The 27,661-nt window shown below is 37.6% G+C and overlaps 1 protein-coding gene across 11 annotated transcripts in view; it reads left to right on the top strand.

Annotated features, from left to right (window-relative positions):
* Positions 1-27,661, top strand: part of neo1a (neogenin 1a) — a 145,933-nt gene that overhangs the window by 30,948 nt on the left and 87,324 nt on the right. For all 11 annotated transcript variants that reach the window (XM_026268532.1, XM_026268534.1, XM_026268530.1 and 8 more), the window contains exon 2: positions 21,106-21,423. In XM_026268532.1, coding sequence (XP_026124317.1) covers positions 21,106-21,423 — 318 coding nt within the window. The remainder of the gene's footprint in view (positions 1-21,105; positions 21,424-27,661) is intronic.

Below are 27,661 nucleotides of genomic sequence, written 5' to 3'. Positions count from 1 at the left end.
CAGCCAAACTGGAATCGCCTTTGTTGAGTCGTGTAAGGAGCAGGCCACTCAAAGGACACTGTAGGAACCCTCTGGACCTAGCTGTGATTCTGTTATTGCGGTTAAATTCATTGATTTAAACAAGCAAGCCTGTGTTCTTTCTTAACTGATGTGAGAGGAAAGAGGAAATTGTTTTACTTTTCATTGTAGACATTAGGGCCTTTCGCACTACGGGAAACTTTTCATAGTACCATAACTAATTGTGGAACTACCCACTTTTTGGCGTTTTTGCACCGGATTTTAGTACCGGACTGCTCTTTTTCGAGAACCAAATAAGCTCCTACACCGGAGCAGGGTCTAACCAGCACAACTGGTAGACATTGATTGGCCAGACACGTTCGGAAACGCTCTCACATGCTATGATTTAAAATGCCGTTTAAACATACTGTAAACATTGTGTCAACTTATTTTTCAAATATGATGAACAGCGATAGATGGACGGACGCTGAAGTGCAGGCACTTGTAGGAAATGTAACACTGCCAGTTGTCGTTGGAGATTCTTAGTCCTCCTTTCAGTTCTTTCTATCACTTAACATATACAGTACATCAACATTCTATGTCCATTATTCTGGACATTATTATCCATTATTATCCTTCTGTTGTTAATGTTATTCTTCTTTGTTAACGATGTCGACCGGCTTATGTCACTTACTAGTACACATGGTCGATGCGAATGCAACCCTTTAAATGGTACTGGGAAGTAGTTCACGCAAAATCGGGGGGCATACCGATATTAGGGAGTAAAAAAAGATTGATATCGATATATCGACCAATATTTCTTGTGTTTATTACAGTACAGTACCAGTCAAAACATTTTGACTGGTTCTATATATATATATATATATATATATATATATATATATATATAGAATACAGTAAATACATAAACAGAATATATATACATAAACACTTTTTTTTGTAGTGATCATTCAAATGTAGGGTTCAAACACTTATAATGATGTGGCAAAGTAATGGAGGCAAGTAAATCTCCATTACCTGGCGCTTTCACATGGAGAGTTGTTGTTCACTGACAAGCTGCGCATTGAATTTCGCATGCGATTTATCGTGCAGCCCCCTAATTTAAATTCCATTCAACTTTCTTCAGTTGAAGTTTATTTCACTTCGGAGCATTCATTCATGAATTTTGGAGATCGCAGAGAGAAGTGCTGATGCATTGTAGACACCTGAGAAATATTTAGCAGGCAAAATATCTGGATGTGGCTGCGATTCGGGGTCTTGCAGTGTGAAGGTGACGACCTTCAGCCAATGAGAAAGCAAGATGAAATTTCATTTTGTAAACAAGAGCTAGTTAAATATTGCGTATTGTGTAATGTATTATGTAATGTATAGGCAGCATAAGTGAAACCTCTGTCATGTTTGCTGTTGGTGTCAGAAAACACTTGAGTAAATCATCACAACTTTTTAACTTTTTAATTAAATGTTTTCGATATTTCTTTCCTATGGGCAGTCTAGAGAAGAAGAAGACAAAGGGAATTAATTTTCAGAAGATCGATATTAGTCCAATCTTTGATCATTCAAAGAGATGCACATCATCTCCAGTATTATCATTTTTTCTCTCTCTGTTAAAGCAAATTTAGCATCTAATAGCTTGCTGCACTGCTCCGTGTGGAATAAAGGCCGTGATCTCTGACTTTGACCTCATCAGATCGTCACAAAAAGGCCACAGGAGAAGCCGTCGCCGGTTCTCCTGTTTGTCTAGGTGAAATCCCGGGCCTTTAGTGCATGTAAATTGAACGAGCGCTGCATGTTTATGTTGCACCGGAGTGAGGCAGGAGCACGGTTTTACTCTATCACCAGGTCTGTGCATGTAAACAAGCAGGGGATGAGTGTAGTCGGCACGCAGACGCCACGTCTATCTCGAACCCTCTGCAGGTCTGCATGAATAATTAATCGCACCCTCTTAGTGCGATGGAGGAGACGTTAAGGCCTGGGGGAAAAAGCTCTCCAGCTGTGAAAAGAGCCTTTCTTGATTAAATATAAAAATTGTTTGTTGGTGTTAATAGTATTGTTTTTTTTCCTCTCTGCGTTTCTTAGCTCGTCGTTTGTTTTTTGGACATGATTGCGGTTATGTATGTGCCGTTTGTTCTTTTGTCATTTCCTCTTGAATTACAGAGAACAGATGTCAATTTTCCAGCTAGCTGTCTCTATAAACTTGAATAGCCTCTCCTCGTGGGTTAGTTGGGATAGAGTGAGTAATTGGCAAGACAAACACGGCATAAGTTGCTCTCGCTCTGTGTTAGAGGGCTTATAGTTGCAGACATTTTAAATAGCTCTCCTCCCCACCAATCAGAAACAGCGACTCCTTGTGTATTTATACATTCATGAGAGTGGAGAGCCATGAAAGCAGATGCACACAATATAAAAATAGGCTTGTAAAGGGTATGAAGGGTTCACGGCCAGAGAACCCTTGTGTTTAGAGGGAAGGGCTCTGTGAAAACACAAATAATTACCCAGCTTCAGTCAGAGTGTCTCTTTTCCAGACACTCACGCAAACACAGCTGCGGGGAACTGTCTGTGTGACCTTCCCCTCTTTTTTCAGTTCTAAAGAGGGAGGCACAGCCCAAACTGGCAGCCACGCTAGGGTGACTCTCTATTTGCCCATCCAAACCACGTTCATCTGTGTCTTGCTTTCACTACTGCATGTTTACTTCACGCTACTGAAGATCTGCTCTTGTTGCATTGCGGTCCGTCTTGTTTGATCATTTCTGTTTTTGACAAGAAAGTATGTGAGATTACCATACAAACATACTTCATGTTTTTAGATTCATTGATTGCAAAATTAATTGCTTTGCACAGCATTACTATTACTAAATTGTTTTTATTAATATTAATAATATTGCCGTAATTTATTTAGAGTTCAGTTTGTAATGAGGCTTTGTCATTTTTATTAGTTTTAAATATTTCTAAACTTTTTACGTTTTTTCTTTTTCATTTAATATTTATATTTTATTTTCACTTTATTTAAATGAACAAAATGTTTTTAATGGTTTTAATGAAAACAACATCGATATGGACTTTCAAAGCTACTTTTTGTAATGACGAATTTAAATTAGATAAAAGTCGTGATAGAAGAATGATAGATTCATCAATAACACTTCGTTTTTTTTATTAATTCTAAAAGTGCAATGCATTAATAATGTATTATTTTAATAAGGTTTCTACAATGCAGTTTTTTATTTTGGGCATAAAGTCAAAAATGTGAGGGTAATAGAGAAGTCATGATATCTTAATGCAGAATTTTTTTTTTCATGCAAATATTTAAGTGTTATTTCTTAGGAAAATATTACTAAGAAAATATGACATAAAAATATATAATATTATAGAATATAGATTTTTAAAAACATTTGTAATGTGGTGTTATCAACAATATCAAGTTGTGGAACAAATTATATATTAGAGACGGCCCCAGCAGACCCTGAGGAATGTATGAAGGTCAGTGTATCATAAATCAGAAGATGTATTCATTTATTTACTTTTAAAAATGCAGCGTTAGTTCAGGTTTGTTCTCCTGGATGCTTGCCACTGCATTTGTGGACCGTGTCCTTCAAACAGGGATGCATTGGCCTTGCTCATTTTGATAAGGCGGCTTTAGATCTTAGTAGGAAATGGATTTATTGAGCGAGGCTCGATGCACCCATGTATTGATGGACAGTTTTGCTCTGCAGCTGGATTGCTCTGCACATGCAGAAGAGATATGGCTATCAAGGTAACGTTTAACGAATACAGGGAAATGGCAGGCTTCACAGTGTCTATCAAATGGCCCCCTCCTACTCAAACGTGTTCTGCTATCGCTACATCTGCCTTTTGGAATGGGAAAATGAGTGGCAATGGGGGCTGAAATCCAGTGCATTGTATTTCATCTCTGTCTTTGCATTTACTGGTTTGATTAAATATTCCTGAAGGCACTTGAAAGTCCTAGCACATCACACGTAGCCCGTTCCAATACAGTATATTTAATTATTCATCATATCCACACTATATATCATGTATGGGGAATATTAAATACATCTAGCCCTCCACTTTCTTTTTTTTTATAGATTTTTTGCTATGCACCTTCCAGGTCGATACTGTGAAGAAAGGAAGTGAACATAAAAAAAACACTATTGCTGCTACACATTGAGCCTTGGTGCTCCGGTGGGCAATTTGAGTTTGAATCTGGCTCTTGACAGCTTCCCATTTCATATTGTTCCCTGTCCATAAAATTTTCAAAAAAGACTCCTCACACCTACTGTAACGATAGTATCTACAGTATTGTGCAGAAACACATACAATGTACAAATCCACAGGCATCTCTGTGTGTCTTGTGTAGATATGAAGGTCATACACTTGACTAGGCTGTGTGCTTTTGTGCATGTCATGGTCTGAAGATAAGACTGCTTTTTGATGGCATCTGTGTCAAGAGCTTCAGCGTGTTCCTTCCTGTGTTTATGAGAGAGGCACTGAGATGACAACGAGTAGATAGAGGACAGAGAGATAGAATCCCTCCTCTCAACCACTTCAAGTAAATCCCCCTCCGGCGAGTAAACACACAGAGCGGCAGCTATGTTTCTGACTAGTAAGATTTGACATTTCTGTTATACAAACTGTATCTAGATGCTAAAAACAAATATAGAGCTGTCATTCTCTCTAGATTCAGTTTTTACATTGGTACAGACGTTTCCAAATCAAAGTAAAGATGCACCATCTTTTTATCCACTGTCAAATTACCTAATTCCAATTACAGGTTTACCAGTAATTTCACAAAGCAAGCCTTTTATCGGTCACTTCACATATCTGGCAGATGGCTTTAGTCTGTCTAAAGGCCTATTTACATGTGAAAAATCTAAGTGATAAATAATTGAATTAGAATTAAAGGCTGTACAGGCTAGCATGAACATTGTCCCTTTTTTCACAGAGAGGTTTTCTAATCTCTCATCGTACTGGGAATTAAAAACTGTCCATCCAATAATATTCAGACTTTTTGTCACATGCCCAGAGCTGCTTCGAAAAGCTATGACTTGATGGTGCTTGCAAAACAATGAATAGCAATTGAAGAATCCGGAAACAACATAGTGAATGCAAGAATCTCACCTGCCAACGACCAAAATCTTAACCTCCTTTTCTTTCTTCTCTGTGACAATTGAGAGTCAGAAACGGAATTTCTGATTTTCTGTAAGCACCACCTAAAGTCATGGTTCAAATAATAGTAGTTAAAATACTTATATAACTAATAGTCCAAATCAACCCAGTGACTGGGTTTGTCCATATTTAACTCAACATGGGTGTTGTTTTTAACCTAGCAATTACTTAATTTCTTTAAGAAGAGATAGTTCTGTTTGCAGGTCCATCGTGTGGTTAAATTCTGTACAAAAGAGAAGTTCTCACACGAGGTTGGTCATTGCAGGACAATGTTTGTTCTTATTAATTGTAGAGTCATTACATTGATTTAAGTTGGTCTAGATGGTTTTTCGGCCAAGTAATCATTGTCAAGCTGGGTAGGATTGTTTGCCCACTCTGGGTCAGCAACAAACCAGATACCATGTTCCAAAAACATCCTAACCACAATAAACTGGTATGACTTGGTTTTTCCAGCAGAACCATAGCACAATGATCAAACAAATCTCAGTGGCACGAAGCCGTCCCTCCGTGCAGAACAAAGGCAAACAAAGGCCTGTAATGGGGAACAGAAGAGAATGGACTGCCGGACCTGAAGGAAATTCCATTCCTTGGAATCTCAGTGGAACGGCAGGCCCGGCTTTTAACGAGAGGATCCAGGAAGATAGCATCAGTGCAAATAGCTCTAACTAATTATGGCTGCTCTACTTAGATTCATTTTACCTTATCTTTGCAGTCGTGCTTGACTTTCGGACACTTATACCCCTTCTTTTGGAACCTCCAGGAAAAAGGGAGCTGCTACAGCTTAGGATAATGCTGCCATCAAAGAGAGTTTACGAAATGACTAAACAAGAATTCATGCACAGCATTGTTGGGTCCGAGTCCTTGTAGAGTCCTGGATTTTAATCAATTGAGTTTAAGTGGGAGACCTTTATTAATGTCTTTTTTATATTAATGATATGTTCTTACTTTATTTGATTTTATTTGTCTGTATTCTGAAACATTTCTGCATCCAAAATATCCAAGTCTGAATCCACCCGAGTTCATCCAAGTCCAACTTTATTTACAATTGCAGTCCAAGTATCCCAACTATGAATTACGTTGTTTTATTTGTTCCCCACAGCTCACTGAATTTTCCGTTAAACTGCACGGTTCTGGTGTTGAATGCTGATCTGTCATTGCATAAATCCAACAGTTTTGTTTTTTTAGCTATATCTTTGGAAGAATGCCACTTAATGAATTGAAATATTTTAATTAAATTTACTCATTTTTTCGTAATATTTTGAAAATGTAGTAACTGCGTTAAGTCGATCGAGGCCTTTATACTCAATCTCTCTGACCTTTTTGCATAGTTAAAGGCCAGTACAGGCCAACACAGTCATTGATTTATTTTTAGCCTAACACAGGATTGACTTTTCTCTTTTAGTGGAAGAAAATGCATTTGTATTTCATCCAGTTACCCCACATGTTTATGACTTTCCTGAATGACTCTGCCATTAGAGATTAGATCAGGAGCTTGTCTCTAGAGTTTAGAGTTGTTAGTTTTAGAATCGCTCTCTAATTAAAAAGGTTTACCAGGATCTACTGCTCACTGGCTCTTGTAATGAAGGAGTACATGCTGCCAAATACAAAATTAACCTGTGCTGAGCTTGTGTCAGCTTTGTGCGTGTGTGTACGGTTGAAAGTGGCTGATTATTGGCAAAAAAAAATAAAAATTGTGTGGTAGCTTAAATCACATAGTACTGATTAAAAGATGGCCAGATTTTGAAGGCAGTCTTTTATTTTTTATTCGATCAAATATATTTTTACAATTTGAAATACCTTTTTAAATTAGTCTTTTTATTTTTATATATTTTAAAATGTGATTTATTGGCACAGCTGAATTTTAAGTAGCCATTACTCCAGTCTTCAGGGTCACATGATCCTTCAGAAATCATTCATCATTATATGCTGATGTGTGAAATATTTTTCATTTTTATTTTTTGAATAAGAATGCGCATTGTAAATGACCCCTAACTAAAGCACAAAGACCATCATAACAACGTCTTCCAGCCAGCCGATAGCTCTGTGTGACCCCAAAGAAAAAGAAAGATCTCTGAAAGCAATATGAGTTGATTTCCTGGTTTTTGAAATCCAATGCTACACAGTGGTTGACTTTGCAAAGCTCTGCTGGAGTATATTGATTTTTCTGGTGTGCATGTGAGGGTGGAAAAAGGAAAAAACACTATTGTATTGCATTAAAGAAATCTATAGTATATCTAATTACGACCACTTCATTTTCTTTACTATTAGGACAGAAAGATAAATGTTTCTGTCCCTCCTGTATTATTCGCTCATCTGCCTCAGGCCCCTGGAGATGAAGAGCATAGCACAAGTTTCCTGGTTAGCGAAGTGCTGCGCATCACTTTTCCTGTGTGATATGCTTGTATAGACATGGCCATTCTATCATCCCAGTGACAAACAGAACAATGAAGTTTAACAGTGTATAAGTAAAAACCTTGTACTAACAGAGAACCTGATACTGCAAGACATACATCAAGTGGCATGTATTCTGTGTGAAGTGTGTGAAAAAACAACAACATATGATTTCCTTATCATTTATATTATAAAATTATAGAATTAAAAATAATAACAATAAAATAAAAAACTAGCCCCTAACTAGGGCTGGACGATTATGACAAAAATCATTATTGTTTATTTATTCCCTTGAAATTGTAATTGCGATTATTAATTACGATTATCATATTTTACATTGAATTATGTTTATACCATTGTTTGATGCAACTGCATGCCGTATTTTTCTATGAAAATGAACAAGCTGAAAACACTCTAATGCCACTTTTCCACTACATGGTACAGCATGGTATGGTTCGGTATGCTTCACTTTTGTTTGTTTTTTTCACTGGGTACAGTACCAGTAATTTCAACTGTACATCTGATTGGTTTCTTCTTTAAATTATAAAAAAAATTTAAAATATGAAGGAATTATAGTGTTATACTAAAACTAAAATAATGGAAAAACCCTTAAGATAACATGTAGAAGAAAAAAAATGCATCTTAAGCATGCAGAATAACATTAGTGGACTTATTGCCACTTTGAATGATTACGTAATTGTGGCATCCATAATTGTAATCGCGATTTGAAATGTGTTAATCGCTAGGCTTTCTAACTCAGTGGTTCTCAACCTGTTCGACTTAAAAGTCCCCTATGTCCAACAAAATATCTGAATATTATAAAATTTCCTCTGGTACTTCTGATGTATTTATGATTTATGTGTTTTCAATCTTTTTTGTGTGTTGATATAGGAAAATAATTAACTATAATTAATTTCATGATTACAAAAGATTCAAAATTCTGTTTTTTATTTTTTATTTGACATTTTAATTATATTAGAATTAATTAATTGCATTTGTAATGTAATTAAATAATTTTAAGTCATACTGTTGGCTCTTTGTGAGTTTGATTATGTTTGTTAAGAAACACTGCTTCAAACAGTACATTTAGCTAAAAAGCTATCATTACCGAAGCTGGTGACTAAACCAGGCTTATCTGTTTAAACCCAACCTTTCACTTTTGGCATCTGTAAAATAATCCCAACAGTTCATTTTAAAATATCAGAATTTTGGAAAGCCTTCTGATTTTGGATCTAGTATTTAGTATAGTATAACAGATGACTGGTTTGATTCTAAACATTTTACTTCAAATAGACCCATCAAAACGTACACTATTTGGTTGAGTTGGAAGCAGACATGTTGGAATGAGCAGTGTTTTTAAAGTTTGTTTTTAACATCAAAATTACTGTGGAAAAAAATAAGTAGGTTGATTTCCCCGAAATGTCTTTTGTGGTGCTTTCAAAACAGTGCTTCCCACAAAATTGCTTTCTTTGTGGTTCATTTGTGTTTGTAGGGGTCCAACAAAACAACATTCTTTCCAACAATGGTGGAGTTTGCATTGGGATTACCAAAATTGCACACAGCACCATTAAGAAAATATACCTGTTTTAAGGTAGAGATCACATTTAAGCAGAGTCGGTAGAGTTCACCCCAATGCAGAAGTGTTCCTAAAAGTCCAAAGTATACTTCATATTCCACATTCCACCCCTTCATACGCACAGTTGAGCGTGCAAGCCATTTAAAGTGTGCTTCATTGACAATGGGCGCAGATGGATGTGTTCGGCATGTGTGCAATATTTTCAACAAAAAAACAAAAAAGCTTTTTATGAGTTTTGGCTGCATTTACACAACAGTCTTTTGGGACTTGAATACACAAACTTCTAAAATTGGTTTTCAAAATGTAAGTTTTTGAAAATAAAACCTTTATAATTTCTGTGTAAACTTCAAAAACACAAATGTTTGAAAACGGTAATGTCTTGCTCATGCATATTATGTGTTCAGCCTCCAGGTATGTGCCCAGGTGCATAGTGCATCTTTAACAAAGTGACATCGCCAACTACTGGCCTGGCATGCATAATACAGCATTTGTAGTTCTTGAAAATCTGTGTGAATGGCGATTGTTTTTTAAATGTTGTTGTCGGTACATGAAATGCAATGGGAAAACATTTCTGTTTTTAGGACATTGTTGTCATGTAAATATACTCATAGTGAACTTTCATAAATTGTGTTTTTAATCGGTTGCAAACATGCTGTTTGTTGCCTGTGTGCAATTCAGCGTGGACACAAAATCAGGCTACAAGAAAACACAGAACATGATGGTGCCAAAAAAACAAAAAAACATTTGTATTAAAGGGGCCATTGGAAGCAAAATTCATTTTTACATGTTGTTTGAACATAAATGTGTTTTGGCAGTGTTTGTACACATACCCCTGCCTTTTTTTAATCCCTATAAATAATATCCCCTTTTTCAAATTAAGTTGTTCTCTGCTTCTTGGCTGTGTGATGTCACAGACCCAGGCCCCTCCCACAATTGTTGATTGACCATGGCGTTTTACCTTAGACCCACTCTGAGTGAGTCACCAGTCCACCATTGTTTCAATGATGGAGCAGGTGTAGACAAGAATGCCCTGTAAGCGATTGAGGTGTTTTTTTGTTGATGTAAAAATGAACATAGCAGTCATCATTTACTCCCGACGTATGAGCCACCGAAGACTCAGTGTATTACTTTTGTTTTTGAAGGGAATGTGCCCCCCACCCCCCCCAATCTACCTAAATGCATCTATGTCCGCACTAATCATTTGTGATCCAGCTTCACTTACAGAAGAAGTGAGTTTAAGGTTCTTCTATCAATCTTTGCAAATCGCCTTTCCTAATAACGTGCTGGATATTATTATGAAATAATACTACAATTGAAAATAACTTTTCTATTTTAATATATTTTAAAATATTACTTAATACAAATTTTAGCAGTCATTACTGGACTATTTGCGACACAAGGGAAGAATACTTTCGGCTTAATGCGATATGATCCCTGTAGTGAGAATAAGACTTCTCAAAGGCAGATGTGGGAGTGGTCCGCGTGAGGACTCAGACAGCCCATCATCAGGTCACTGCACTCCCTATTAACCCCCCTTCCAGTGTCTGGTGGTCCTGCCTCAAGCAGTCCCATCATTTATTGATAGAGTTTGTCTTTCCTGGTGTGTCATATTTATGGTGTGCGGTCTTAATGTAGTGAAGTGTCACATAATGGACCCCTGTGAATTTAAACTGATATAATTACACGGGAGCCTGTGTATTTAACACATTCACTCGGCGTCTCTAAAAGTGAGCAATCATATTAGCTACAATGAGCACATCCTACTTGTCACAGCGTTCCTTTCTTGCAGTTTTTTGACAGTATGTTTAAGGCAGCAGTGCGTAGTTGTCACAATCTGCTTTGTCTCATTTGCTGTAGCACCTGGTGGAGAATGAAAGGTTTCTTTTCGTGTGCTCTTTGACTGTGTCCTTGTCTCTGTACTGCCTGATTCAAGAGTGAGCTGGCCGGCTTTGATGATTGAGGGAGATCGAGTTCCAATCAGTGTGGTTAATTACTATGTCCAACTGAGGTGAGAGGTGTGCATGCAGCGAGGCTTTTCTGCAGCTGGGAAATTACCTGTGTGCTCTGGGGATTTGATATCTGTTAGAGACAGCTCGCCGACTCCCAATATCAGATTCATATCATCTTATTTTCATTCATTTGCTGCTGGAAGGCATTTCTGCTTCACATGGACTTCCCTGCCCTTCCCCCATATGAGCAGCACTGTTTAGCTGCACCTTCATGGGGCTTCCATCTGCATGCGACTGGCATACGGTCCTACTTTCTGATACATTATAGATCGCTAACTGCAGTAGGAAACCAGCTTGAAGAATCCATCACCAATACGTTACTTGAAAATGTATCATCTTGGATTTAACCTGTTTTTAACCTAGTGAGCTGCTTACCTAGGTAGCGTTCTAGGCATCACAGATGCTCTCCCAACTGAAGGCAGGCAGCAATATTGTTGCTTTCTAGGAGTTAGTTTTAGTCCAAATAAAAATCCTGTCAATCCAGTAAATCCTTCAGTGGTGAAAAATAAATAAATAAAATAAAGTAAAATCCAATATGGTGGAAGATAAGAGAAATGTGGACTCTAAAGCAGCGGTTCACATACAGGGCACACTGGGAGTTCTCCAGAAAACTTCCAAGGGAGATACTGTAGGACTTATAAATGAGCTTTAATTAAATTGCTAAAAAATTAAATAAAATCTACAGTACACTTTTGTTTCTACTCTATATCTGTTTTTTTTTTTTTTTAAAGAACATTAAATCACAATACTGAATCCTCTGAATCATAAAATAATTTTATTGTATTATTAAAATATATGTTAATAAAAAAACATGTTAACAACAACACAAAATGAAAACAAGAAGTATTGTCATAATTACAGTGTTGAAGATATAAACAAATTATCTTCCAGTATTGTTAATAAAACATTAATTCAGTTTTCTGGTCTTTAATATTTTTTAATAATTTTATTTCTCAAACCTTTTAGTTAGACTAATAGTTAGTTAGACGAATTAGAACATTCAAAAAGAATGCCCCCTTAAAATTTTCATAACCAAAAAATTCTCATTAATAATAATTAATTAATTAAAAACAGCTGGATGTTTTTGATGTTCAGAATGTTAAAAAAGAAAGTTTTCATTATAAAAGGAAAATCTTCTTAGAATTATTGTGGCAGTTGAATATTAGGTTAAATAATAATAAATAATAAAGGATAATTAAATAATAAAGGAGGACCTTTGAGTAAAAAAAACATTGAAAAGCACTGCTCTAAAGACATTTAGTTCATTACTATGATGTATCTACAAAACTAAATTAAAATTGGACTTGTACTCAATATCTGTGTGTGCTATAGATGTATGTGCTTATTAGAGAGTGTTGATAGCTTACCATCATGCTAACGTCAGCCTGTTGGAATCAATTGTAAGGATCTATTCGTGTACTTGATAAAAAATTTCAGTTTTGTGGCACATCCCTAAGTCCATATGGTTGTAGGGTATTCCAATTGTCATTTTATGATTTATGATCCACTAGTGTGAACTCCACAGTGGACTATTACCCAACAGTCTATGTGGCAAATTGTAGAGTCGGAGGGGGTGCCATTTGGGACGGGGCCTAAATTGAGTCTCCTGAGCATCTCATGTGTAGAGCACCATTTCTGCACAGTTGCACTATTGAAAAGCACTATAGTTGCCTTTGTAGAGTGTTTTAAAGTCAGCCACTTGTGATGCTTCATTTAGGTTACAGTTCTGCCTATGCAGGCAGGAGACAGCATCCATTATTTGGATGCCTTATCTAATATATAATTCTCTATATAATATAGTATTCTCTACACTGAGTACGATACGTCTCAAGTTTTCAGACACTAAAGGAATAGCTCCTTTTGTATTCCACAAAAGAAAGAAAATCACAAAGGTTTTGGGAACGACCTGAAAGTAAATGATGGCAGAATTACATTTTTTTGGTAAACTATGCTTTCACCTGAAAGCAACAATTCATCCCCCCCAAAAATAATTTGCTTGCTGTCCTGTCATTTTAAACCTGTATGATATTTATAAATAAGATATAAATAAGATGGGTAGGAGTTAATGATGGCAGAATGTATGTATGTATTAAGGAATATAAAAAAGGAATTGTTGTAAGAAGCTTAATATAGTATATACAGCAGCAAAAGAAAGGTGTTGGATTTTAGCAAGACTATCAGAGTCAAAATTAATTCCGCTAAATATCCTTTAATTATGCTAAATATGGTAGCTACGTCAGGGACAGAATTGGCTTTAGCTTGTGCTAAGGATTTTTTAAACCTTGGAAATGCTCCCTGGCAGGAGAATGAAGGGTAGCTTGAGGTGTTTTGAGTTGCGAACATTGTATCCTTTCGCCTCTGTTCTGCCAGCTGAGTATGTGCCAAACTAATAAAGCCGACATGGAAGCTTTCCAATCATTTTGTACAGCCGTTATACCTTGGACCCTTGTTGAGAGGGCAAAGACACTATCGGAACATCCAGACCGTGGGGTGAGGGGCTACCGCTGGCCAGGGGTCCCGAGTGGGAGAGAAGCCTTTGTTCCTAGTAGCCGCTGTGAAAGATGAAGTGGGCATCTGTTAAACACAAAAAAGGAAGTGAGTGCTGAAGACAATAAAGGACACTGTCATACTGTTCAGTCCTTTATTCTGTAGTGACAGTGACCTTTAAAAATGGCTCATCTTCCCACCCCACTATTATCACTGCAGTCTATCCTTCCAAGATTTGAGAGGAGGTCAGCATTTAAATAGACCTCTAAAGCCAAACTATAAAACATGACTCGTTTAAATGGGTCAATATCCCCAAAACGATACTTGATACAAGCCAACTCTGTACCAGAGAGTAACACTTCAGTCAATATTAAATATAATTGGGTTAAATTTATATCATCTATAAAGTCACTTTTTCAAAAGAAAAAAATTCACATTTCTTCCAAATTCTTACATATAAGTTATGTAAGAATTATCTAGTTTTTAATGTTATTTAATTAATTATTAAATTATTCTCATTGATGATTCTCAATACTTATGCAAATTATTGTAAAAGCAATACTGTAATAATTGTTTTCCTTGAATCAGCATGAATCAAAATTCAGTAAATGCTACTATTATATAGGTTTTATTTTCAATGTTTTTTTTTATAATACAGAAATAACACTCTTTTCTGCTGTAATTTAATAATTAATTATGTTCGAAATATATTTTCTTTTTTTCTTTCACTTTTTGGAGTTAAGTATGATCTGCTAACTGGTTTTATGATAATCATCCAGTTGCTCCTAAAGGACAAATACTACTATAAAATGATAATGCCTATTAGAAGGGCAAAATCTTTTTTTTTTTTTTATGTGTGTATATTAGAATGATGTTCAGTTTTAGCTTTCAGCATGGGATCATAAAGCGTATGCAGAGAGAACAATTTATTAGGCGAATTTAAGATGCGAGATCTCCACAGGGAAGTCCGAACCAGCTCATCCTAGAGTCAGTTCTCCGACACTCCTCACTGTGTTCAGCAGTGACAGATGGGGAAGAAATGATACTGGAAGATAAAGGCAAGCCGAGAGAGAAGCAGACACACTGGAGGTGGACAGACATGAAAGAAAAGAAGCTTTCCAGTCAGACTAATGAGCCTGGAAAGGAATGACAAAGAGCTGGGATAGAGTCTAGGAGGGTCGAGGAAGCTGCTTGATGTCTTGGAAATAAAATCTGTACCTGTGACTGGCTATTTTCCAAAGTGCAAGTGGTTTTTGCTCTAAGTCTATTTATTTAGCTGTTGGTCAAACAGCTCAGAAGCCCCTTCTACTCAATAATGCAAAGCCGCAGGGCATTTTCGTTACTGTGAATAAACTAAAAACAGAAGTTCTGGCGAAAGGCATCCTCAAATATAATTCCCAGATGTGATCCCACTGATTAATAATGAAGCTGATATTTTAACTTATTAATCTTCTTTCTATGTGGTGTAATAAAATTACCCATTTTATTTCAGTCTCAGAGACCGCTTTGTGTTACTTCAATGTGAGCTCTTTTATTCTGAGGTTTTGTTTTGATTATATGTTTATGTGCAATTCCCCATAATGTTTCCTGGAAATGACTTGAGCCTCATTAAGAGGTGATCTGGAGGGAAAGTGGTCTTTCGTCGCTCTGCTGTTGAAAATGAAGCTTGTGTACAGTACCTGATTGGCACAGCTTGGTCTTTGTGTCAGAGCCAACAGAGACCATGTGGCTTCCTGTTGTGAAGAAACCAGGTACAGGAGGTCTTTGTTTCTGAAAAACTCTATGTGTCCCTGTGTGGATATTTCACTCATAGAAAACATTTCTCATAAAAGAAGAGAATTGATAACTTCTAAAATATTCTCTATTAAGTATTAAGCAAGCTATAGTCACATTTTGAGATGTGTAGCCATATTGTGTAATGTAAAGTCGCCTGATCATTGGTGATATGTAGTCAATTTAAATTCATATATGTATTTTTAGTTTTTCACCCCAGGAAATTACACGTTGGCTTTCCTGAGCTGATATCTCTACCAAAAATATTAAAATCGCAGCTGATCATAAAGAACTCCGTATAGGCATCTTACCCATCTGCCCTCTACAGTCTGTCAGACACTTTATAGAGGTGAAAGTCTTTGGATGACACACGAGACAAACCTTTTTTTCTTCCATATCTGCCCGGCTTCAGAAATTTCTACTGACTGGAGCTGTGGCTCTGAAGTGCTCTTTGAATGTGGGATAAAATGGATTTCACAGGACTAGGGACAGGAGTAACAGCTCATACTTATCAAACAGACAACCTCATTTTCTCTTGGTTGCCTGCACTGTGGGCTGCAGAACACATTTTGAAGTCAATTCCTGAGCTGTGAAAAGTAAAATAGATTAGACTTCTGCTTGCTTCCTGACACCAAAGATCCCTCCATTAAGTCAATAACAAAAGCATATGATCATACAAATATGTATTTTAGACAAAAACCATTGTAGGAATGTGTTATTAATCTATTTAAATCAATTTTCTGTTGGCATGAGAAGATTTTATTGATGTGCCATATACTTTCTGGGCCTGACAAGTTCAAAATCATTGAGGTGGTCAAATGAGTGGGCCCTATTTTAGAAATATTCCTTATCCCTCAGCAGGGATGGTCAAGGTTGTACTCTTTTTCATTTTTCATAATTTCTATGACAATATATTCCTGTGAAAATCCAATATTCTTCTAACCCGCTTAGTATTTAAAATCATTCACAGCCACAGAGTCCTCGTATCTAATCTGAATTTCAAGTGACTCTAAAGAGATTGTGTAATTGGTCAATGTTGCGCATTGTCCTCTGTGTTTTGTGCCCATTTAATGATAAATATGGTGCCAGTTTTAAATCCTGAGAATAAATATTTGTAAACTTAACGAGAAGCTCATTACAAGAGCCACTGATATTTGCATGTTTGGGGAAATTCCCTGTAGTACTACCAAATTCAGATAAACTGGACTAGTATAGGATACACTGAAATAAGGGCCTTTCGCACCATGGGAACCTTTTCACAGTACCAGAACTAACTGTGGAACTACCCACTTTTGGGCATTTTCGCACTGCCAGAACTGGGTGTGATTTTAGTGCCAGACTACCTTTTTCGAGAACCAAATTAGCTCCTATTCCAGAGCAGGGTCTAAACAGTACAAACTAGTAATAGCCACGACATAAGTATACATTGATTAGCCAGACGCATTCGAAAACTCGCCATGATTTAAAATGCTGTTTAAACATACTGTAAACATTTTGTCACTTATTTCACAAGTATGATGAACAGCGATAAATATATTGATGCTGAAGTGCAGGCACTTGTAGCAAATGTAGCACTGCCAGTTGTCGTTGGAGATTCTTACTCCTCCTTTCCGTTCATTCAATCGCTTTACGTATACGTCGACATTCCATGTCCATTATAGTGAAGCCCGCGAGACACAACAAAAACACATCTTCGATCACAGCGTCCTCCATCCTCCTGTTGTTGACATTGTTGTTCTTTGTTTTCGTTGTTGAATGCCACGCACAAATGATGTCGCTGTTTACCAGCTTACATCACTTCCTAATACACACTGTTCGTGCGAATGCAAACCTTTAAATGGTACTGGGAAATAGTTCGTGCAAAATCATCCCAGTACTTTAGTACTGTACATTTAGTTCTTGAACTAAAGCGGTCTGAAAGGCCCGATAAACAATTTCTGAGTGATACAAATAATTTATGAATACTATTGCTAACCATATTATAAATCTGATAATGTTCTGTTTAACTGTGAATTACATGCTCCAATCAAAACATTATAAAGTATAGAGGAAAGACAATCATAAGAAACTGAGCATAGATTATTTGTATGTTGAAGTAGTTTTTTGTCCCTGCTATGACTCATAGATGTGTAGCAGAGCTCTAAAAGCTTAATGAGGAGACCATGAATGTGGCGTCAGTATCAGCTTTACTGTGGGACTCTGGGATGCAGGTCTGAGCAGCAGCAGATGGTCATCAGTTGTAGTTGATGGTGAAGTGGTAGCTGGACGAGCTGAATCGTACACCTCTGTGCACGATCCAAACAGCCGCTAACATGCTAATGATTAAGTATGCTGATCTTCTGATGCTCTGTTGCAGGGTGGAATTCCCTTCACAGACCTCTCCATCTGTAGAAAACACTGAGATCTCCCTTGATAAATATGTATTTACCTATGCGTTCTTCTGTTTCCTATTAAACGTACTATGGTGGTAACATGATATAGTGACTGTACTGGATGGAAATACTTTAATACAGTATATAGTGTGGTCCAAACACCTGAGACCAATCTGGGCTTTTTTCTCATTTAAATCTAAAAAGATGAGGAGTTTATTATGTAAAATCCTGAAATCCTAAGTTTTAGGATTCCGAACCATTTAAACCAACGCCAGTATGATCTCTGATATATTGTGCATCCTTATGCTACAGATACAGTATATTTCACTGCTCAAATAGCCCAGTGGTTTAGATACTAATAGATACTATACACTAAAGAGTACTATGGTGGCAGCATTGTATAGTGATAGTACTGGATGGTAATACTATGGTACTTAAGCACAAGAGTAGAGCCCAAACATTCTGGACTACATAAAACATCTGTTTTTTCCTGATTTTGAAAAACTTGAAACAAAATTGATATGATTGCTGATATATTGTGTGCATAATAAAACTACAGATACCTGTAATCTGTTAGGCCTGATTTCCTTCCATTGGCGCACACCAGACATTTCTAGAGTTTAAATCATCTTAAGTGCTGATATCATTAGAAGGGGGACGTATTGTACCTGAAATTCATTTAAATATTCAAATTAAATTTCTCACTCAAGTTTTTAGACCTATCAGTGGTTTCAGACATTTAGAGCCCAGAGTTTATTGGTGTCTGTTATAAACACAGTTTCTTTATCGAAAGTCTTTGTTGAAAGCTATGTAACGTTTACCTCTTGACTATGAAGTACATATGATGTTTATGAAAAGAAAGTGCATCTATTTTACAGGAATTAATCTAATCCAGATGTGTTTATGCTGGAACAATTGTTGCCTCGCATCAGTCTTAAGGAAACTATTTGAGGAAAGCTCAACATTTGCCAGAACGCAATTATCTAACATAGCAGTTCAGCCAAGAAAAGCAGCTGTTGTAAAGCTCTCTGTGCTGTTTCTATAGAAGTCCAAATGCGAGTCAGCACATAAACATAAGTGTTTGGTTCCAGGAGGCCTCTTTTAGTGGACGGAGGGTTGACCACAATTACTACCCACAGACCCCCATACTTCCTATCTGACCAACACCCCCAAACTCCATTACAGGAGACTTTAAAAAACCATGTGGGATAGGAAATATGCCTCCACTATGTGAGGCCATTTGTGGTAGCTAATGGCTAATCCATGTATAGGCTAGACAAACACAGCATTAATGCTTATGAATGTTCAACAGTAGTGTTACTTTCAAATGCACCATTAAACTAGATAAGTTATTCAGTTGTTAAGTCTGAAATTGCATGTCTTTGCTTTCTGTGTCCAAATGCTCTATCAGGTTCCAAAAGCCAACAACAAACATTGTAATTATACACTCACATTGTGTTGTAGTAGCTATTGGCAAACAATCAGAAACCTAACTTTTATCTCCATACTGAAATATCAGTTTTCCCAGACAGTGATTCATCCTTTCTGTGTCATTAAAATATTGGTGTCCTTGATAGCGAGCCCAGGGAATGCTGTTTACTTTAAGGTGTGCTATAAAAATAATATTCCTATATGGCTGTTGAGATGTAATGGCTGTTGAAAGTGAGTAGAGGCTTGGACACAGAAACCGTTTTCGATACGGCATAACATCATAAATTGTTTATTCAGGTAGGCGGCAACAAACATGTAAACCATTCAACTAACTTTCACTTGCTCAGCAAGATTCTCTTTTTTGAAATTGATTCTTCTTCATGACAGTAGGTGTCCTTAAAGAGACACTGTAGGGCAAATTCCGATCAACATTTTTGTGCCCTTGAAGGGGTCGCCACATGAAGGGTCGCTCCAAGTGAAAGTAACCAACATAATTACCTCACAGTTTACTTCCAAATGGTCGTTACCGAAGGTCATTCCAAACAGTTGTTTCAAACAGCCTTATGAGACGCAATTGCCTTGGTTCCTCAAAAGTACCCATTTTAAGGAGTGAGTTAGGGAATAGTTGAGCTGCATTAAGAATGACATGTCTTGGAACCATTCTACATACTAGACACTTCATCAGGGGTTGCCAACCCTCCTCCTGGAGGACTGTCTTCCAGCAAACTTTAATTCCAACCATGCTCCAAAACACCTGCTTGTAATTTTCAAGTAGCTGAATTGAAAAGTGGATTTGGGTGGCACCACTGGACCCACCTCTCAAATATCCTTCTCATTTGGTAATTCATTTATGTGTCAAAGTAAAGTGTAGTTCCTTTTCAAAATTCTAAAATTTGGATTTGTTTTTGATGATGAAGTGTCAATGTAAAAAACTAAGATTTTTTGCAGCATTCTTAGAAAGAGACTGACCTTCCTGAAAGTTCTCCGAAATCAGTGCTGCAGCTGTAGTATTTACTTGCAGTATCAAATAAATTGGTTTAAAAAAATGCAGTACATACACTTAATGGCAGTATGTGATTCCAACAAAGCTTCAGTTTTGAGATAAATAGGGGAGAAGGGTGACTTATTAGCAGTGATCCCAGACATTAACCCTTGAGTTAAAATGGCAGAATGATGACTTTTGGGTCTTGTGCTGGCCCCAGTCATGTCGCCTCTTTGTAGACTCGCCGTAAACCAGTCTGCTTCCAGCTATATTTAGCATTCGCCTCATCACTTAGTGCAGTATTTAAAAAAGCCTTAAAAAGCTCATTATGCCTTTCCCATCCAAGAAGTACAGATGATTCAAGTTATTTATCCACACAAAGTCCTGATGACTCTCCGGGCCAATATTTGAATAATTTATGAGGACAAATGCAAAGTAATTGCGCTTAGTTTGACTTGTTTTCATTAGACTTGTCAGTTCTGACCCTTGTTTCTTTTTGAGAGAGCAACATAACAAGATATTCAAATGAATGTCCTGATGTCCAAGGGCTCTGTTTGTAATTAAAATGATGTATAATGCATTTGGGAAGTGTTATCCATTCTCTACTACAATGTTTGGTCATTTTTGGACTCTAGTGATAAAGTTTGGACATTTGAATGGATGTGTTTCGCTCTCAAATGCGATAATAAATGAAATATTAAGATGAACAAATGTTGTATTTTATGAAATATTTGGAACCAAAAGCCACAGCCTGTGTTCATTCACACAAATGTAATTAGAATTTTATTGCAATGATGCAATTACCTTCTGTCATTAAATCCCTCAACCCAAAGTTCAACCTAATTTCAGTTCATCGTATTGTGTTGTGATTAGAAATCCAGGGCTGATTATCCTCTTTCTTCGTAGGATCAGCAGTGAGGAACTTCAGCCCATTCTGGTTCTCCACGGAGCCGTCGGATACGCTGGCAGTGCGAGGAGCGCCGACGCTGCTCAACTGCTCAGTCCACAGCGAGTCTCCTGCCAAGATCGAATGGAAGAAAGATGGCTCTTTCCTCAGCCTGGCCTCGGACGATCGCAGGCAGGTCTTGGCCGAGGGTTCTCTGCTCATCAGCTCAGTGGTCCACTCGAAACACAATAAACCTGATGAGGGGGTTTACCAGTGCGTGGCCACTATAGACAACCTGGGTACCATCATAAGTCGTACAGCTAGACTCAGTGTTGCAGGTAAGCCACATCTGGTATGATTCACATCTATGCAGCGTTTTCAAACAAACATGTAATATATGCATCACATATTGACCCATGGTGGGCAGTGGTTCTTAACTGGTTTTGCTTCAAGCAATGTTTGACAGAATGACAACGAGGTCTGTTTGTCTGTCCTGTCTTCATCTTTCAGCGTTATTGCCTGCAGAGGAGTTCAATAAGTCAGACAGGGTGTATGCTGATGCAGCACCATTGTTGTAAATGTGTGAGAGCAGGTATGTTTGGCAGTACAGCTGCTGCTATATTGGGCCCTTTGAGTCGAAATGAAAGTGACCTTGTTTCATTTGCAGGAGGCAAGCAGCTGGGATTATGAGGTGTTTGAGTTGGGTCCTACCCTGAAAATTCAATTTGCTGTTGGAGGGAAAAAGGAATGCAATTAAGTTACATCAAGCTCTTACAGTCTTGCAGAGTTGACTGTGTAACCACACTAAAATCTCTCTGAAAGAATTTTGCTCCAAAGTCAGAGGCAAATGCTTTTTTGAGGTAGCTCAAGAGTCTTTCCCCCATGGAAGTCAGGTTTTTTGAGTGAACAAGCTCATTATGTCTCGAAAACTCCCTCAGTGCAGGCTGGAAAGTTTCATTGGTCCTTTTTATTGAGGTATTCTCAGCTGCAACAGATTGGACCAAAGTGTGTGGTTTTCTGACAGTGCGCACAGCTTAAATAGTGTTTCAAATGTTTCATTGTACTTACATTGCAAAAGTGATTGGGCAGTAATGGATAGATTTACTTGTATGTTTTAGTATAACTTAATATTTTTATAGGAGAGACAATGGAGCATTAAGTATAACTATAACTATAACTACATTATATATATATATATATATATATATATATGTGTATATATATATATATATATATATATGTATGTATATAAAGTTAAACATTTATCAACAAATTTATTCTAGAACAATTTATCTAAGCTATGCTATACACATTCGTAACCCTGTGCTCATTGTTTAAAGGGATACTCCACCTCAAAATGAAAATTGTTTCATTAATCACTAACCCCCATGTTGTTCTAAACCCATAAAAGCTTTGTTCATCTTTGGAACACAATTCAAGTTATTTTGGATGAAAACCGGGAGGCTTGTGACTGTCCTATTGACCGCCAAGTAAAATACACTGTCAAGGTCCAGAAAAGTATTAAAGACATTGTCAGAAAAGTCCATCTGCTTTCAGTGGTTCAACCGTAACATTAGGATGGATGAGCTGTTTTCTTTCAAATCAAAGCTTAAATATATGTAAAAAATGTATCCTCATGGCGCGGCTTACACAGAAGAGCATAAGCTGCCTGCGTTCAGCTAATTTTCTCCAAAATATCACTACACTGATGTGGATTGACACAGAGGAGACAAAATACTTATACTAAAGCATTCTATAAGTATAACGTAACGGTTGAACCACTGATCGCAGATGGACTATTCTAACAATGTTTTTCATACTTTTCTGGACCTTGACAGTGTATTTTACTTGGCAGTCTATGGGACAGTAACAAGCCTAATGTTTTTGAATAATAACAAAATATAACAAGATTTAATAAAAACAAAGTTTTCATTTTGGGGTGGAGTATCCCTTTAAACTTTGCCTTACTAACATGTTGATAAATTGAATAATTTAATTGTACAATACGCACATGACTTGTATTACAAATATCTAACTAGAAATTTTAAGAAATTTTAAGTGAAATCTGCTGACATTTAAATAAAAAAAATGACACAGAATTCCATTTAAGCTTGAGCTTGAAATAGAAAACCCTGGGCCATTAAATTTCTGTACTGTATGTGCAGGTTTGCTACACAGTTTGGCCCTCGACCCTCTTTCCCTGGGAGTCAAAGAGGGGAAGATCATCAATAAATCATATACAGCAGTATCACCATCTTCAACAGTTGTATACGTGCATGCACTGGCAATGGATGTCTATGAAGCAAATGTTGGATGCTTGCATTGTATGTGTTTGTAAGGACAAACATGAAATATGTCTGCAGTAATGCACTAGTTGTGCTGTATATTACTGATCATGCATTTTTCTTTTCTTTAAAATGTTAATTTTAATACCTTGAAAAAAGAGCAGATTTATTTGTATTGCCAGCACAAACAATGCCTGTGGTGTTTTGTTTTCAGGAGAGCTTATAAAAAGTCACCTTTCTTCGCTTGCACTCCCATATTTTATTTTCTTAGAGACCATGAACCGTCTGCTGTGGCTGACAGGCGTGTAATAAAAAGGTTAATTGTTGCGTCTTTGCTGTGGGCTATTACAATGCCATTGCATTGGGAACAGCTCTGCCGCCACCACAACCTGTGAGACGTCAGAGCGACAGGCACTCAGACAAATGCGAGAGTAATCAACATGATGGATGGAAGAAAACAGTGTCCATCTTTCCATCAGTCACTTAGCTCTTATTTTTCTGCTTAACCACACATAAAAACAAAGGCCCTTTTCTATCTCTTTGCAACAGTGAGACAGTGGCCATCACGTCCGCATTCATTCAGAAGGGGATAAGCCACAGCCTTGGCTATTTGTATTCGTGGAGCGTCGACTCGAGATGGCTGGGCAGAGAGCAAGACGTGGGTAATGGGAATTGTCTAGCTTGTGCTGCCTCACAGCACGCTCCACACTTTGAACCTAAGTCCTCAAGGCAGACTAGAAGCCGGGTCGTTCAAGCTGCCAAAGAGAGCACCTGAAATGAAAGACCTTGTTTGTATGCTCCACTGCTACTCTGGCTATAATTCTCTGCTTTTCTTCCAGTCTCAAAAAATTAGGCGAAGTGTGGATGTGTTGTGACCTTTTGGCGCTCTTTTGTTGCAATGATTTTGCCAAGTAGGACGTGTTCCTGGATTACCTTTCTTGTTGGTTCTGGCTTGGTACAAGTCTGTAGTACCTAGAGAAAGCTATCTGTTGGCATTCTGATACTTTTCAATGGCAGTTACTCGGCTGGCACATTCCCCCCTAGAACATGCATGGAAATCTGGCATCTTTGGTTGTGATCATGCCAGTATCTGCTGGTACTCCCTTCTGTCATTGTTTGAGAGAGACTAAAGTAGACACGCATAAACTACCGGTGTTCTTTTTTATACTTGTCAGAGGGAGATTTTTTTGATTTTCTTGACTATTTTTCTCTCCTGAACAGTTTATCATATTTGACATTTCTCAATAGGCATTTCTGTGCACCATTTCGTGGTTCCAGGCCAGCAAGCTTTTAGGGCTGAAGTGGAACTGATTTTTTTTCTAACTTGGAACCGCCTTTTCTGTGGTGGAAATGCAGAGAGCAGTTTGAGAATTGGCAAACGACAGGAACCTGGTAAGTGAAACAAAAAAAGCCACAGTGGCTGCGTTTACATGGACCCTACTAATCTGATCATAATAGGACTAGAAGCACAATCAGAATAAAAAAGTCACATGTAAACACATCGATCAGATGGAATTGTCCAGATGTGAATAAAATTTTAATCGGATTGTAAGGGGTAGTTTGAGTCCTTGTTTTAGACTTTCATCAACAAAAAAACGGTTTTGGGTGCGGGAAGGGGCACTTTTACCACTTTTTTTTTTAAAGTAAGCAGCACTGCACAACAGTTCATGTGCTGGTCGTCGCCTAATTAGGACCCGAAGTCGATAAATATCATGTGTGCTTTTTAAACAGAATGCAACAAAAGCGGGAAACTCTGTATATTCATGCAGTGTGCACATGTTAAAAGAGTAAATCTGATCAGAAGCTTGTGACATATAAACATGTATATCAACCCGATCACTTTATTTAACTTTCATGTAAACACTATGTTCAGATTCGTCAATCAGAATAAATTCCGATGGAAGCAAAAAGTGTCCATCTTAAAGCAACTAGTGACACCACACTTTTCCCATGAACATATCTGAAGTGGTTTAAATGACATTTTATTCGCAGAGTTCTGGTGCTTTGAATAATCAGGGCATTTTTTGTGCTATACAAACTGATCTGTGGTCTGAATGTGACATTAATCCAGGATCTTTCCTAACCCTGTCTGCATGGCCCTCGTCTGCCTTTCTGCATCCCTATCTTCCAGTGACCTCTGCTTGAGTGGAGTTGTCCTGTTCCCCGAGCTGTCTGCTGGTCTCTCAATCAATCAGTGTTTCATTTCACACTTCAGCCCTCTACATTCACCCAGCCCTGCTGGCTGCCGCCCAGCAATGAAATTCAAACGAAACACAAACAGCTATGAATTTCAAACACCGCTGACACTGGAAACATTCATATTTCAGGATGTTTCATTTTGTGCCGGTTCCGCTACAGTTCTGGTACAGTTGTACTGTTTTGGAGGAGGTTTGTTATTGCTTATGCTCGGAAAAGACAGTATGTCTCGTCTAGGAAAAGTTTAATAGAACTCCATTCAAAGAGTAAAAATCAAATTGTATGCATACCTTGATACAATATTCTAAAATGCTAGGCTACAAAGAGCCATTGCCATCTTCAACCGGTTGTTTGCTCCTGTGTCAGCTTTCAGTTTGAACACTGAAATGAATTGCAGCCTGAGATAATATCTTGGACAGTGAATGCTATCTGAAATTCATTGTGTGCTCATTTGAGTTTGAAATGCTTTATCAGCGCTGTGGTGAAGAATATCGCTGCTCTCCAGATAGGAGCATGCCTCTACTGTTTCACTGACGCCTGTATTAGTATGTGTGTGTGCTTGTGTATTTATATATACATGTCATTTGGAGGGTATTCTGGTTAAATGGGCGTAGACAATAAGAATGGATCAAGACTATGCTTGAGTTTCATTCCTATACTTAAGCAGGGACACAGAAACCTCCCAGAGAGTAATATTTACACAACATCCACACTCAGGAAGAGAACAAAAAAACGTTGTTTTGTTGGAAAAGTTTGGCACATGATTCCAATGACCTGAATTGTCATTCACTGTGAGCACTCAGGTCTGTCTTTGGATGGGCTCCACTGCCTGCGCTTTTGGCTTTCAGCTGTGCAGCCTGTGCGGGGCATTTTTAGCTTGTGTACAGGCCAACAACATTTGTCCGTGTTGCCATATTCCACCTCCCATACATATTAAAGCAGAATCATGCAGAGAGCATATAAGAGGGCGAAGATTGTAGAGAAATTGAGAAAACAACAGCAATCAGTATGGTGGCTGTATGAAAGAAGCCTTTAGGTTTAAAGAGCCAATCAGCTTAAAGCTAGAGCTCTAGCTAAAGGTAGACAAAACCAAATTTAGCTCTTTAGTGTGATTTGAGCTAGAGGTGGTAAAATTAATGATACTATCATTGTCAGGTTTGACATGCTGTTCGAACATAAACTTAGCCAGTAGTTACCATAGGCACTGTTCTTGCCTGGTAAGACCATAGCAATTTTGAAATTTTTAAAATGTCCCCAAAATCAGCTTACTTGCCTTGAAGGGATGGTATGTTTGGCCTTGTTTCTTGCTTATGCTGTACATTTCCCATTTGTTAATGTGTTGACCTTGGAATAGATTGATAATATTTAGCACAGGAGCCTGAACGCATTGAGAGGTGGTGTTTGTGCGGGTAGGAATTTGCTCTATTTTAAGGTCTGTTTTTGTTATCATCGAAATACCAATTTCAGTGTCAATGTGCTGACAGTAAGATGTCTGCTGTGCAGTAATGTGAGAGGATGGAAACAAGAAAAAAGTCTAGTATACGGTGGCTGAGAAGTGCAAAACAAATCACGATTCTGAAAACAAAATAACAAATTACAAATGCAAATCTTAAAAAAAACTATATAAATCAGAAAACACAACAACAAATCAAAAAATAAAATAACAAGTCAGAAAACAAAACGACAAATCAGAAAACAAAATAAGTCCGAAAGCACAACGACAAAGCAGAAAACAAAATAACAAATTACAAATGCAAATCCTAAAAAAGAAAAAATCCAAAAACACAACAACAAATCCGAAAACATAATAACAAGTCTGAAAACTCAATGACAAATCAATCAAACCGGAAGAGGTAGGCAAAGTTTGAGAAAGCGCGAGAATAGACTACTCATCGCTGACTGGACATCTGTCAATCAACGTGTAGAGAGCCCCTTTCACACTGCACGTCATTCCTGATTCCTGCATTGAACCTGGGTCGGGGACCTAGTAACATTCCCGGGTTCAATCCCAGGACAAGCGCTGTGTGAACAAAAGCCAGATCTAATGCCGTGTCATAGTGATGACGCAAGTTATCGCGCGACTCTTTTACCGGCT

Source organism: Carassius auratus, chromosome 7, assembly GCF_003368295.1.
Source record: "Carassius auratus strain Wakin chromosome 7, ASM336829v1, whole genome shotgun sequence".
NCBI lineage: Eukaryota > Metazoa > Chordata > Actinopteri > Cypriniformes > Cyprinidae > Carassius > Carassius auratus.
This window is presented reverse-complemented; position numbering and strand designations above follow the sequence as displayed.